At 31.8% G+C, this 16584-nt stretch overlaps 1 protein-coding gene across 3 annotated transcripts in view; it reads right to left on the bottom strand.

Annotated features, from left to right (window-relative positions):
- Nucleotides 1-3745: 3745 nt before the first annotated feature.
- Nucleotides 3746-16584, bottom strand: part of LOC124359783 (protein Skeletor, isoforms B/C) — a 176038-nt gene continuing 163199 nt past the window's right edge. For 2 of the 3 annotated variants that reach the window (XR_006922187.1, XR_006922188.1), the window contains 6 exons: nucleotides 14736-15076; nucleotides 13103-13378; nucleotides 12265-12420; nucleotides 10110-10273; nucleotides 5559-9156; nucleotides 3746-4630 (listed from right to left, as the gene is read on the bottom strand). Coding sequence is in view for 1 of the 3 variants with exons in the window: in XM_046812808.1 (XP_046668764.1) it covers nucleotides 9001-9156; nucleotides 10110-10273; nucleotides 12265-12420; nucleotides 13103-13378; nucleotides 14736-15076 (1093 nt within the window). In the remaining 2 variants the exon portion in view is untranslated. Of the gene's footprint in view, nucleotides 4631-5555; nucleotides 9157-10109; nucleotides 10274-12264; nucleotides 12421-13102; nucleotides 13379-14735; nucleotides 15077-16584 lie in introns of those variants that run through there. The other variant, XM_046812808.1, reaches the window with a different exon arrangement.

The raw sequence follows: 16584 nt of genomic DNA, 5'->3' as shown, positions 1-16584 counted from the left end.
CCTAAAGCCAACAGCACACTGTGAAAAGAAGACATTCACTGGGGCCCGAATAACAGAGTAGAGGACTAATTACATCATGTTTAAAAGATAAATGACTTACATCGGAACTTATACCAACATTCACACTGCTGATGATTGGCTTTAGAGTCATCACTTGGAGCATGTATCATTATTGTCATCATGATACTGTCACTTAACATCTAGACAAGCCCACCCACTGTTGTGTAACTGAAATCATCATAGTAAAGGGCTAAAGGCACTCAACGCATACTACATATGAGAAGACCCAACAAATACGTTTCCTCATCGTTTCTTAAAATTATATTCTGTATTATATTTAGATTAAACTTGCTGACAAAAATCATATATTAACATGCTTTCAGCATGGTTTGTCATATCATGTGCAGACAATGGGCAAATGATAAAAATGCAGTATAATTACTGATTGACACGAAACAAATTTTACACAATACCTATATTAAAACTTTATAAAGTAGTGCTACAAAAAATTCATTTAAAATACAACTTCAATAGCGTACATTGTAAACAAATACAATATATTTTATAGAAAATAAATGTTTTATTAATGAAATGTGAAGTTATTAACCTAATTTCCAATATGACTTACAAAAGCTTAGCATAGATCAGTGTATTTCTTATAATTACGCTTATTACTTCTAGCAATTGTACAGGGAACTAATTCTGCAGTAAGTACAAATAATATCAATATCTTTCATGAACAGTCTTTTAGAATATTTCTCACTAATTTGTCAAACATATTGTCATAGTATTATTTCAGGCCTCAAAATGTTTATATTGAAATACTCTAGTGTAAACTTACACTAAAGAAACCTAACAAGTAATAATTATTGTCATACTATATCCCTTTATTTTAATCTATAGTACTACAGTACAATTAATTACGGTATGCTAACTTATGCGATTTAAATATTTATAAAATATGTCAATAAACCATTACATTACAATTAATTAACCTAATTAACCTCGCAAAAAATTTAAATACACATGACACATTTTATTTATTAAATACATATCTTTCGTATGTTATTATTCCTATTAATAAATGAGAAAGGTATTTCTCAGATGAAAATCAAAGTATACAATTCAAAATTTTAAATATTTGCCTAATTCAAACAAACATCAGCAGTGTAAGCATATAATTTCAATTATAACTTTAGACTCATACATCAGGAGGCAGTATTGAATGCACCACAATACAGGCACATAGTGTCTAACAATTAACAACTTAAAATGAATCTGACTTTGAAGTCATCACAACCTAAATTTTAAATCTCTAAAATCACTCTGGTTTAAACTTTTTCAAATGTAACATTATGATTGTCACTAAAACAAATTTTAAAAATAAAATATTTGTACTGTTACTTTATTAATGCTGATATTGAAATAGTTTTAATTCTATACATGTTATCTCAATATAAATGTTTAGAAAATAAATTTGAAAATTTGTCACTCTAAACAAAGAAATGATTTGAAAACAAAGGATGTATTCTGAGTGATATGGACTACGTCAGTGAAGATGCTGTGTGTACTGTATCATTAGATTAGGTTATTAGATCTGCACAAAATGCTGAGAGGAACTCTAATAGAATTGATATATCAATGATTTCTCAGTGATTAAAAAATCCGAAAAATATTGAGACTGTGAGAATTGTTCCTAAAGTACTGGAATATTTCAGTTCATACAGAACTCTGGAAAAACTGTACTAATATTACATTTTGCTTTGATTTTCATAACAATTCACTCCTTTCACACTTTCAAAATGTTGGATCATAGATCAACAGAACTCAGTGTTCCATCTAGTAACTCATAAAAATTGATACTATGTAAAGACAATTTATGTGCTATAGCAAGTTTATATGTATAAGTACATAGGGTCAGTATCATCCTTCTACGAGTACAATTTGTGTAAATAGCAATAGTCTGGTTCAATATAAATAGAGATTGAATCACAGAAAGTACTTACTCCACTGGGACTCCAAACCAGATCTCTCATTAGATCTTTCGGAAAGCTTGCCTGGCAAGTGAGAAATCTGGAATTGTGTCCAACATAGTAAATACTTTTTTTGATTAAATCTTTATTGAAATTATATATATTTATAAACTTAATTATTCATTACAGTTGCCTTATTTAAATATTGTTTTGAATAAGAAACAATGAATATGCAAAGTTCAAATATATTAGTTTAGTCCAAAACATTTAACTTTTCTTATGTCTACACACATTCCTGCCTCCTGACCTGATTAATGAGCCAACAAACTTCAAAGTACTATAAAGACTTTGTAAAATTTCTTAACATTTCCTGCCTTTTCTATGAATTCCCTGAAGTACTTAGTCTCTTGAAGTACATAAAGAGTAAGTACCATTTCTTATTAGCTCGTTTTGCAATGAAATATTGTACAATTACAAGTTAGATTATTAAAGATACAAAATATATGTCAGACAGATTAATACTACTACATTTTTATCAAAGTCAAAGTTCCGATGATTATTCAAACAAATCAAACTCAATAACTTCAAACGATTACCATCAAACAAGTGAATAAGAAAACAGCAGAGTTTTTTAACTAATTACATTACGATGAACGACGGCAACATTCAATAAGTATGGAATTATATTAAAATCTCTAACAGTTGGTAACAGATGAGTTCTATTAAAAATATGCAATATCAACAAACAGTGTACAGTCATACATTATTGTCTGAGTCGGGTACCGTAGGTGTGTGAGCGTATCACAACGTTATTGTCATATGTTAGCTTAGGACCTAGAGTTGTGCTAAATTTACTGTTGGAATAAAAATCGCATTGTTTAAATCATTTTTGTTCCAACATTGTTCTATATACAGCTTACACACGAGAACATAGGCCTAAATTACAAGGCAGAGTGTGAAATTGACATACAGTTTTTATTGTAATGTGATAAAAGTTATGTTTTCACAAAGGATAACTTCTACATTTACTGAGTGTTACAAGGAGTTAATGTGTGAGGGAAAGTAGGGATTTACTCCACAATAACTAGAGGAAAGCTGGAATAGTTGTAAGTGCTGTTTTACTCTTAAGATGATCATTTTAAGTTAACCTTAGTTTTGTTGATCTATAAAATGCAACTTAAAACTGTACATTAAAAAAGTTTGGTTTCCCAAACAGATCATAAAGTTTCTTGCATGAAAAGAATTTATAGCTCACTTTAAATAAATATATGTACTCTAAAAAGGTTTTAAAAACCCAACAGTTGTTCTGGTTATATTTTAAACAATATCTAAATAAACCTTTGTAACATTTAAAAACAAGTTAATTAAACCTGATAAAAATATAATACTTTAATGGTTTAGTTATAAAAAAATTTAATTAAATACTTTCTATACTTTATTATTTTATTCAGTGCTAAATAAACACACACACACACCCAGTGCTTTGAGAATATTTATAAGGAATAAAAACTCTTTTAATCATTCTTATTGAGGCAAATAATCCCAAATAGACAAAGAAAGGGTCTATAAAATCCAAATTTTATTATGGATTTCAAGGAAAGATTTCTTTAAAAGGAGAAGGTTTAAAAGTACAAAGATTTTAAAGAGAAATCTGATTTATCACATCTTAAACTGCCAAGTTCTTTTAAATAGTAATATTTCCTGTACACACGAGGTTAATGATTTATTATGTATTATTTAGTTAAGTTTTTCAGTTAAACATTAATAAACAAAAATAGTTAAACATTTTTGCATGTTCACTAAAATGATTTTCTAATTTCCTTTTAAACGTAACAGTTAAAAATTGTAATGGGATATCTAATTTTTACTAATGCTATAGATAAGTATTGTATGTATGTAAAAATATTTGTATCATGTTAGTCATATATGTTAATAATACAAAATTTTACATAAGATTAGCAAAAGCTTTTCTAAACCCGCTTTTGAGAACATAGTTTCCACAAAAGTAACAGTTCAAGTACTCATTTAAGGATATTTAAAACTGTGGGATTTCTTAAAGAGTATTCTTTTTTGAAGAAAACTTACTTTGTTACAGACTATTGTAAAAACTTATGAAATACAATAGAGTTTTGGCTATTGCAGGTAACACAAACTTACAAAACAGGGGTAAACTTACATTTTTTACATGTGAGTAAACAGCACACTTGGAAATTTCCCAGCTTCCCTCCATTTACATGAGTTATAAGCAATGTTTAGCTTATGAGACTTTACAAATGTATTTGTTTTGTAAAGCTTTAGAGTCCCAACGTCCAACTAGAAGCTTGTCAGATAAATGTACAAGAAAAACCAATGTCCGACTACAAGCTCATAACGGAAATGTGTATAAAAAGCCAATGTACGACTAGGACACAATCTCAAATTTAATTCTCTTAAGTAAAAAATTGTTTAAGATTTCAAAGTTTGTTTTTATTGTTATTAGAAATGATTGATACTTCCATAAATACCCTGATATAGTGCAATTGCTACTTATTAAAATTTTGCAAGAGTGGCTACACTTGCAGGAATGTAGAACTGTACTGTACACTCCACCTGGAAGTTGCAGACCAGGGAATTCTTCAAATAATTGTGATAATGTTGGCTGAACAATGTTTTTAACCCTCCATCGGGCGCTAAACGGAGTTTTCCTCCGTGTATGTTTTATTATTAAAAATAGTACTACTTTTCTGATGTCGGCAGTCGTTTCCCGCAGTGTACTTCACGAGCATCTTTCGGGGAAACGAAACAATAGCCTCCCGCTTTTATTTATCAAAATGTGTCAGTATGAGGTCTACTTCCGTGCGTGACTGGACGATTCCTCCGTGAGCGCCCGATGGTGTGTTTGTAGTGCTTGGACGAAATCACCGTGAGCGCCTTATTGTGTTTAGTTTTTATGTTGTAATAATCCGTGTGCGCCTAAATGTGTGACCTGTGATGGTTTCTTTTTAAATTTTACTATATATTTTATTTGAATTTTGTGAAATGGAGAATGAAGACGAGAGACTTGTTAGTACAGTACCAGTGTGCTAGGGAACATTTCAGTAATGATTATGGAGTGAACATTGTCGCTATAACAACCAGAAGGAAAATTTTTTGAAATTTTGTGCAGTGTGTAAAAAAATTTTTAGTAAAGAATAAATTTTTATTTCAGAGCAATAATTGACATTACAATTGTATAATATCTCAAGAATTGAAGTAAGTTGTTTTTGTAAGAAGTTAAAAACTAAGTTAATTTCCATACATATTTACAGAAGGTTAAACATTTTTACAATTAATTGCATTATTCCTTAAAATTAATCATGTTGTTATTATACAATAACATTTTTTAAGATTTTGAATTTCTTATTTGGAAAATTCATTACATAAGAGTGTAATTTTTATTAAATTTCTAAAAATGAATATATTACATTGTAATTAAATCAGTATGAATATTTAAACAAATAAAAACAGTTTAAACGATTATGATATCCATTATTCGCCAACCTGGAGGAAACCTCCGTGAGCGCCTGATGGTGTTTCTAATTTTAAGCGCCCGATGGAGGGTTAAACAAAATACCCAATACTGCTGAATTTGTACTAAGAAAAGTGTTCAGGTTGGAGAGAAAAGGAAGAGGGCATTTTTATTTGCAAGAGATTGCAAGAGGGGACTTTATCCTTGCCGTTTATCATTCCATAAGTGTTAACTTTTCACACTAAAACCCAAAATAAATTGAAATGGCTAGAAGGTTTTTAAAACTTAAATTTGTCAAGGTAAAACGGGTCTATTTCTAAAGCACACCCATAGATGTGTAAGCTTAGGCGATTTACAACTTTAACATAATTTCATATCACAAGTGTAAATATCAAATTTACAGTTTTATTTTGAAAGTTGATGCAAAAGTTTACTTTCAAAGATATAGTTTCATTGTTTGTGTATGTATACTTAAGTATTATTGTATATTAAACAAATACTACGTTTTATAAGTGGGAAAACGTTTACCACACAAATTTTGGGATTGAGGTGGAAAATTTACAGAAAGGTTTTTGGTAAGTACAACATTTTTTAAATACAAACAGATTCCTAGCCCTCTATTATAAGGATAATATTGCCTTGATACAAACAGTCTTATTGCAAGCAAATGTATTTTTGTTGATAAATAGTTAAAATATGATAGTTTTCCCAAACTATGTCAATACCGCCAATTTCCCTCTGGCTTTTCTTGTACTACCATATTATCTAAAGCCCGGCTCTTCTTCCACATGCACCCTGCAACTTGTCTGGCACTCTAAGGACTAAGACAAAAGATTTAATCTACATAATCATAATCCTGAAACCTCAGAAAACACTGAATATTATATCCATGCCATTAAACTTATAAAGCAATCAATATTTGTTTTGGTAGGTTGTTATGTGGTTTGAACCTAAATCTAGTACAAAACACTCTGCCTTATAATTCTGTGAACAGTTACAAGAACATGAAAATCTGTTGAAATATTATTTACATAGTCATTAAATACAAACACCAACAACACTTTTCCTTTACAATAATTTTCACTTTTTGATATGTTTTGCACCGATATTCTCTCTTTGTTGGTAGTCTCCACATTATGTTGCAGCTGCCATGGAATCCACAACAAACCATCTTCCAACAAAAAATGTCATTTTAATTTATTTTCATAATGAAAATGCTTTCTTGTTTTCAATTACTATTGATTTAAATAGGATACATCACTACAGAGTCATTTTTATTTTGCTTAATATAGATTTTTCAGGAGGGGACAAAAAGTACACACCCTAAAATAGGCAGGAGACTGAAATAAAATAAAATAAGATAAGATTGTAAAAATATATTTCATTAATCCTTACTATTATGAAGGTAAGGTTGTTTCATTGTGTTTAACCTTAACAAAACTAAAGCAACTGTGTTGATATTTTGAACAAATAAATTTAATATAAATAAGTTTTATAAACAAGTTTATAAAGTGTACATTTTATAAAGAGTTTTTTTAAAAGTCCTATTATAACATTAAAAATACCTGAGATTTATAATACAACAGGTACAAGTACAAACACTATAGAGCACATTATATAAGAGCTGCACTATTGTGCTGACACCTAACTGCAATAGCAACTATAAAGGGAATGGAATAAATTGTCTTCAATACATTATGGAGTATTGATTTTAATTAACATTTTATTCAAATTGTAAGAAATACGGTAAAATTAATGTAATGTAATCCCTTGAATAGCTACAATACTTCAAACCACAACTAATCTCAGAAATGATTAAGGACATCTCCATCCATGCAGGAGCACACAAGCTTCCAGAACTCATGTAATGAATTGGTTGCAAAGATGGGAATGTATTCCAACGACAATTACTGTATTGATTAGGGTAGGTCATGTCAGCACAGATAATAACCTTGATGAGGACGTCAAAGTTGTAAAGATTGAAGTATGTCCCAACAACCATTACAGGATCGAGTGAGGTAACGTTTTGTCTTTTTCCTTAATTGGGAAAGTTAAAAACCTGAGGTTTCCATATTTAACTTGGAATAATGTTTGTCCTCCATAAATATGCTTCAGAAGTCCGGCATACCCCGACATGGTCTTCTACGCTGAATTAGGATCAAAATAGGTGGATGGCGACATTTACTTATACATCATCATGATTGGATCATGACTGCATTTAACTCCTTTTAGTAGCATTAAAAAATGTTGTAATCCTTTATTCTTTGTAATTAGTTCATGCTTCATAAATTAATTTTGGCACCATTGAAATCACAGATTGCTTCTAACATACTTTGGTTCAGTGATGGCTTTGGTTCACTGTCTTTAAGTCAGTTTTCAATTATGAGTGGGTTTAATAAAGAGTTTTGAAGACCATCATAATTGCAAGAGGGATCTCTATTTTCCATTCAATTCTATTTCAAAATCTCCTTCTACAGAAATCCTGAGTTACAGCCACCATGAGGAGGATTACAGATACTGTTTTAGCCATGACACCTTGGATGAAGATAGCTTACTCTGATCCTGCCTTTACCAGTTAGTCAGCGCAAGCAGAATATTATCATTCCCCACATTTAAGCTTGCCTTTAATATTGACACAGTTACACCCACTTTAAGTTTTAACCCTCCACAGTAAGCTAGAGTTATTATATAATTATTTGATTATCCCATTTCAAAATTTGCGATTTGTAATGCTAATACTGGGCATCCATTTGGTTGGCCAAATGTAAGTGATAAAATTGATGTTTTGCTGTACGCAGTGTAGGTTCTACTTGCAGATATAAAACAGTAAAAAAGAACATCATGTTGTCCTTTTGTTTCCATTGTTGGCAAGGTATACACCTCAAATATATATATAATATATATACCTCAAATTTCAGATCCTAGTGAAATTTAAACAGCTGAAAGTGCAGAAGGTTTTATTCCAATAACCATTGCTAATGTCAAGTAACAAGTCTTAGGATTTGCCAATCTAGATTAGATGTTCCTAATGAGAGCCTAATTGGACACCAAATTAGCTTTTTGTTTTGATTCACAAAAATTTATAATAATGAAGCATAGACATAGCTATAATAGTGACCAAAGAAATAATCTATGCCATAAGGTTTGCTTAATGACAGTTTGTTGTCCAGGAAAGTTTCAGAAAAAAAAATGCATTAATCTATATTATGAGTGACTAAAACATTGTGAATTATTTTAACAAATAATTCCTACACCCAGATTTTGATGTATATTAGATTAGCAAAATTGCTCATCCCAGTGCTGTATAGCATTTACATATATCTCATTTACCAAATTTGTAATATCCATCCCCTCCTGTTCTTCTCTCCATACTTAAATCACATTTTGATACAATATGGTACAAAAAGCTTTTTATTTTTCATAAACATTTTTTCATTTTACGTTAATTGATCAGACATTCCAAAAATTAAAATCGTGAAATCTGGTTTGTTCAAAATGGATTCCAGGCAACAATACTGAATATAATTATTTAGGTAACATTCATCTGTAGAGAAGAGTTTGAGTGGAGATAACGACTGGTAGTAGCACAGATAGGGTATTGAGGGGCAGGGAAGAAGTGGCTGTGCCATTCCGAGAGGCGATGTACCCCGGTTCCACTACATTGATCTTCCAACCCAGATTTTTATGGGTGTAACACTGTGGACAGTACACAATAATACAAAAACATGGAAGTCAAAAGTCTGGATTTACTACTTGGTAACAGTTATGCAGGCTTTTACATTACATTTCAGTCATGTAAATAAAATTAGAGTAAGTATATAAATAATATATATTCACCCTTTGTTATATGTTTGCAATAAAACAGTAACAAAGTGGGTACAAATATGTTGTATTAGTCTAAATAAAAAATAAACTGAAAAGCCCTGCAAAATTCAGCACCAATGCCAACTGGAGGCTAAATGGTGGTATAAATCCTTAATATTTTTGTTGAAACTTGTAAGGAAAAGGATATTTACCCAAATAATATATAGCTTATATATTCCCTTGTAAAACCACCAAGATACAAAAACATTAATCAGATACGAAACCACATACCCATTGTGTATATAAATGAAGAGCTAAAGTATCTGAATAAATATTCTGTATTAGTTGTAAATCTTCAATCCCATCATGTTTCGACTAGTTGTATTTAGACTTAGAAAGTAAAACAAACCATACGACTTTGTCTTTTAAGTAAAAAAAATATGCATCACTGACTGGGCTCACTTGGTTGCCTCTATTTAATGTTTGAACAAAAGTGCATTATAAAGGTAGGATAATGACAGGGCGTGGATAATATTGACACCAGCTCATATTTTTGGACTATGCAGGACCATTGCTGGAATGCATACTTCACATTTCTACAATAACACATCAAGGTATATGCATTGGTTCTTTAGAAATTGCATGGCAAGTATTGTAATTAGATTGTTTTATATTTAGTAAGATTATAATTGTCAATTTCCTGTATGGGCTACACTATGTGAAGATAAGATGACAATAACTCAACAACTGTGGTTAGAGATAGTATATGCCATCATGAAACGAAGGCAAAAGTATGTGAAGCAGTGATGTTGGCAAGACTGGAATGTGAGCAAGGAAATTCCCACCTGATAGTAGATAAGGTCTGGAGTTTCTTGTGCAACTGTCCAGTTGAGGTAGGCTGCATCGCCCTCGTCACACATCAGGCGCAGAGTCTGGAAGAACTCCGAGAATGTGGGCGTATCTAAAGATTTGTCTACGGTCTTATGAGCCCACTCACAGTAACGACCAGCTGAAGGCAGAATACACCATTAAGTAATTATATTATTTAGATAATGTGTAAGAAAATAAATAAAGAACATGTTAAATAAGTAACTACTATTTTGGTACATTTACCAAAATAGGGTTGGAAAACAAAATTATTTTTAGGAATATAGTGTGTACGAAGTGGCAACACTCACATTTTGGCAGCAGATAAAAAGTACTGTAGATCTCAGATAACAAAGATTAAAATTAAATTGGTCACCATTTTCCAAGTTCCACCCAAAGTGTTGCCACTGACAACAGTTAAGCTCCTATATTATATTTTCCTTAAATCTTCAGTTTTGATTTCATATCTGTTGAGTGAAGATGGTTATCCACAGCAAGGCATAAAATTTAAAGAATATAATTGTATTAACAGTGTTTTGATATTATGTAAACTAAAAGATAGACAATGGAAATAAGACTAACCATCTAAATTTGTGAACTAAAGTTCATAATGCTTTCCCCTATTTTATGTAAAAAATAACATTTAAAACTTTAAAAATCGAAATTTTGTTTCTGATATGCTTAAATCAAACTTTGAAAATAATAAGACAATACAAGACATACATTTTTTTTGTCTCAACTATTATGAGTGAGTAACATTATTTATTGAACCAAAAGCCTGTAAAGAATCAAAGAAGAATCATTGTTATAAGTGCCGAGTTTTCAATAGTGCTATCACCCGGTACTGCAGGTGTTTGTTTGCTGCACATAGGGTTGCTCCATTGTCAACATACATATAGCGTGTTTCTTGTCCACCACGATCAACTTCAGTAACATCTTTATTTACCAAACTGCTGCCAGAATCTCCTGATTGGTCATGTTGGATTGTGGTTAACGTATTGAACCCACATCCTGATCACCATCATTCTCAGACAAATTACAAAATGCTGAATACCTAACTCATAACATCATAACCTAATGCATCTGGATAAATCTAAATTGATAAAAGTTCTTATCATAGTTACAAATCATTTCTACCAACTGAACCATTGCCAGAAATAGAAAAAATTACAACAACGCAAACAATCAAATCAAAATATAATTTTTGAAAAATTAAACAGTAGAAACTTCAAAACCGTAATTGATAAATCTAGAAAACTACAACGCTCTGTTTCTAATGTCCAGATAAATTTTTACCATATGCTTTCACGGTAGTTCTTTAGTTGACCAAAATATAGTAGGAATTAAACAGCACTACTGAGAAATGGTAGTAGTTCAAATAAACTCTGCTAGAGACCAATTTGTAACATCTTACGACTGCTGGGTGTCTTGTAGTGAAGCAATGGTTTGGCACGCCTTAACACACGAATGGTAGTAAAACAAAAAGTGGGATTGCCCATGTAACACGGGCAGTTAAAGGGTTAAAACTTGGCTGTCCTGTTATCAAGGCCTCAAAGGTATATTGTTACGTTGAGATAAGACCAGCTTAAGGTACATCGCAGAATATGCTTTCTTTCAACTTCATAGCTTTTAATCTGACACAGGAATCAATGTGAAATGTATTTATTATTGCCAGTTTGTTGCTATATCACCTGGTGCAGTATTTGATCATCTCAGAGGGTGGAGTGCTTGGTGTATTTCGAGAGTTATGGGTAGGGTTCTCCAAGGTAGTCCTATAACTTCAGGTTGAATAGATGTTAACCAGTGTTGCAAGTACTGCACAGATTTAGTTTGTGATACATCCTTCCCATATGGGGAAACCGAACCCCCATATAAAGGTAAATATTTCAGTAGTATTCTCGAATATATCTATACTCACCTTCTTTTCTATTTTATGTTACTGGTAATGTTCTGGGAAAAATCTGGGATGAATACTGTAAAACGTTTATAAAACATTGAACCATAGTGACAAACTCCTGTATTAATAAGAGAAAACATTTAATAGCAAATATTAATTCTTGTTTGGTAATTAAACTAAGTATTTCTAACTCAGACATAAATATATAAAACTAAGAGATTAAGTTAAAAACACACCAGCAGTCGGGTATGGGTAACCTTCTGAGTCATAACTGACTCCGGCAAACACCCTCTGCTGACGTTGATCCTTCTCTGACTTTTGACCAAATCCTCCCTCACTGCTATCGGTGATATAGAACGGGTGGTAGTGAGCTGGTTTTGTTGGATCATTTCCTACAAAAAACAATAAACTTTCGTAATGGTTTGTATAACTCTCTATTTTATTTTACTTAAACAATTGTAAAGGAATATATTGCAATGAAACCTGTTAGGAACAGAATTATTTTGTGGTTCTTAATAATTGTGAGAAGAAAATGCATTAAAACATTTCATAACTGAGTTTTGGACAAGATATTTCAATTATCTGTTGTGTTTTTATAAAGATCCATAGATTATTTCACATACCTCTTTTAAGTACAAATCTTTCGCTGACCAGTCAACATTGCATCATCTACTTTATTGGTTCTGACATTCATTTTTACTGATTAAACTTGACAAGATAACAGACAAAGTTCATTTAACCAATATATATTTCGCATATATTGAGGCTACAGTTGCAAAGGCTGCCCATTACCATGTAACATTAATAGATTTAGAGCTGCAAGATTTGCAACCATGTACAAGAGCTAGTAAAATGTGGACATTCATATAAAATGCTAAAGAGTTCAGACGTAAAAGATGTCAATTAAATCTTACCTATGTATAAATGATTAAATTTACAGTGGTGAATCAATGGATGGAGTATAACAGGATAATTTGCTCCAGATGTCATTACTATCTGTAATATTTTCCAGCAATGTCTCCAAATTTTCAGGAAATATTTATAAGATAAACAAGAAATAACAATAGAACCTACCTCCTTCGACAACAAATGTGTAGGTCTGCCCTCTCTCGACATATATCTCAGGAATGAGCTTGTCATTGATCCACCATGCGATACCCCAGGAGGGATGACCTGTGATGGGTGTGTAACCTCGTTTCCCTCCAGTGGGTCCGATACGAACGGAGAAGGAAGTTTCACCAATGATGATCTCTGGTTTCCATGGTGTGATGGCGTCTTCATCAGGAAGGTTGAACAAGGAGTTGACACACGAGTGGTCGTTTCTTGAACTGAAGTCAATTCGAATATCATCTGAAAGCAATCCCTCAACTTAATACATCAATAGCACTGAACAACATCGTTAATTAAGATATTTTATGTTTCTGTACCTTTTGGGTAGCATTTCAGTATATAAGAGTTATTTAGTTCCAAGTGTTAATGGAATAACTAATGGTTAAAGAATTATATAAATGTAGTAAAATTCACTTCAACATCCTATTAAAGTATTGAAATCATAAAACTACATACCACAATTAAATTATGGTATGCAATGATCATGAAACTATAAACAACACTAGCAAAACAGAATAAAGAAAGGAAACAATCCAACTGTTTTATATTGTATGATTTGCCTAATATGTATAATATATAGTTTGTTTAAAATTGACTCAAATGATGACAACAAAGATTAATCATCAGCTTTGAGTATCTTTGCAAAGTAAACATTTTCCACTTTTAAAATCAATTTTAATATTAAGTAAAATAATGTAATCAAAGAATAAAACTAATTTGATTGCACATTAATAAAAACTCATTCACAACCACATAATCACATGGGCAAGAATAAATAATGATTAATCATGACAACGAATTATAGTAATTGTTACCAAATGTTGTTTTGTATTAGAACCAGAACAACAATTAGAGATTTGAGATGAAACAAACTGTAACAGTGTTCCATTACCTCTCTTTGACTAAATTAAAAAACTTTCCACTGCACCTAGGAAATGCATAAAAACTCTTGTTTTGTTGTCTTGTACTATTGTACCATAGAAATTATCCAATGATTGGCTTTTTTACATGATGATGACTCGAACATGGATAGTGAAAATGACTTAAAGGACATATATCAAAAATTGTAAACAAACATTAAAAATAAATTTTTTTGCATAAAAAGGAATATATCTGTACTTTACAAACTTGTCTCAGAAAAAAGCAAAAAATTGAGCAAAACAACATAATTTTAGGCACAAAAAAACCATTAAGGGGTTAATAGACATATTTTTATCTGCACAAGTAAAGATTTATTATACTCTTGCCTTGAACAGACTGTTAAAAATAATGGATGAGCTGCATTGATTGCCTTGCAAATATTGATGAAAAAGTTACAACATTTTCACTGTGCAATCTGAATCTTTTGAAAAAATTCCTGCCTAATATTGAAAAAGCAATGATGCCAAATCCTCTGCTTTTGATTTATCATAAAATGTTACATTATTAAATAATTGTCCTTAGGAAAGTTTTAAACATAATTACCACAAAGATTGATGTGTTATTTTTCTACATTTTAGAAATATAATAAATTAGTAACAAAGTAACCATTATCATTAGTGACAATAAAGATATTTCTTTGTTTGAAACTAAACATTATTGAAGTATATGGACTCACCTAACGTTCTGTCTCGGAAGTCATGCGCATTGGCCTCTTTGCGTGAATTGAGAGGACCAATGGCGGCTATGATGGATACCTCTCCCTCGCTCGGGATGGGCCTGTCGTTGATAGGCTCATTTGTCTGTAGAGGCCTGCGGTACTTGATCATAGTTACTCCATTCTTCCTCTCGCCTGAGATAAGTGTGACATCATTCCGTCCCCCCAGCCGTTCATCAGGGCACACACCATTCTTGCCGTCACACTGTGCAGAGGCCGTGATGTAGTAGTCAACGGCATGGAATGTCTTCTGGTCTATGTCGTAAAACGCTACCACCACGTCCGCTCCAACCATTGCTGGTCTGAACATAATGTTTTTGTTGGTTAATTTCTACACAAATTATACAGTGATAAAATGCCAAAGTAAAAGGTAACAGTGTCAGAGTTGAAGGTGATACATATTTCAATTTATCTGAAGAGTTTGGACCAAAGTTAAAGGTCCAATCCAAAGTAAGCCTTGCACAATCCTGTAAACTGTCAATGTCAGTGTAGAATTTCTTCAAGGTTAATCTCTTAGATGTACGGACCTTGCGGTTGTACAGTGCAAGAACCTTGTGGTAGGTCTCCCAAGTACCCCAAGTTTTTGCTCTCCTGAATAGAGCCCTTTCTCTCTTCCTCAAAGAGGCTAGTTCAGAGCTCTACCAGGCTACTTTGGATCTTCTCCTGTTGATAACATGACAAATAAGATCAAATGAACCCATAATTTATTGCAGATGTCAGATTGTCGTCAGATTTGTCCAGCTGCACTATATTGTGAATCTGTTTCCGGTTACTACTGTCAGATTCTAGTTTTACCCTTAGGTTCTCCTTGTATGACACCCAGTCTATGTTTATCAGATTCCTATACTGAACTTTTTTCAAATTCCAGGTCTTATCTATTTAAAACTAACTGCAAAATTTGGTTTCTTAAGCTTAACTAGTTTTAGAGATTATAATTTGCTTATAACAAATACAAAATGGAGGCTAGCGGCTAAACGAGACATTTCTCAACCTATAGGCATTTTTTGTTTGAAACGATGTGCATTATAAGTCACAGAAGTTTTTGACATCCTTTTGTGAACACCCTTAGCACACAATTTAACATTAGCGTAATATGGAAACTCTTTCTTAAGTTTCTCCTAAATCAACCAATCCAAAACCTTTATTTGTAATCATGGAGATTACAAATATCATCCAAAGTATTACATAACATTATGTATCAGAAAATCACGTTAGTCCAGTATAGAATTATTTTTCTAATTTAGGTAGTCTCCTAATCAGTGTAGAATGAATGGTCTTGGGCTTTGAGACGTCCTCTTGAAAGACTTAGTAGTTGTTGGGGTTGTACAAGTCTACAGCTTTTCCAGTGTAGTTTCAAACATTTTTAAAAGTTGGTTAGTTTCAGTTCATTGTGTACAGAATTACTTCACAAGTACTATACTTGTGATGCATAGAGATATTACAGTGAAGTGTCCTTAAATCCTTGTAAGGAGTGTGACATTGAAGTTGCTACTGATATAGCAGTTCTGCCCTACTTCAACTGCTCTCTTTTGCTCGGTCCATATTTTTTCTTGCTTACAAAAGTTATTGAAGAAACTTATATGAATGAAATATAAATTTAATGTATGAAGATTATGATTAATTATTAATAAACTAGCACATAACCATGACTTTGTCTGAAAAATCTATGCAACATTCCATGTATTTGTTTGCAACATGTTATTTGTTTTCAGTAACATTTGAACTATTTTAGACCAATGTAGAGGAATTGCAAAGTCAAAGTTCATAGAAGCACTTATGATGTGAAATAATAGGGTCCCATGATATTTAA

This window comes from Homalodisca vitripennis, chromosome 4 (assembly GCF_021130785.1).
Source record: "Homalodisca vitripennis isolate AUS2020 chromosome 4, UT_GWSS_2.1, whole genome shotgun sequence".
Lineage (NCBI taxonomy): Eukaryota > Metazoa > Arthropoda > Insecta > Hemiptera > Cicadellidae > Homalodisca > Homalodisca vitripennis.
The sequence above is the reverse complement of the archived record's forward strand: the minus strand, read 5'-3'. Positions and strand labels throughout refer to the sequence as shown.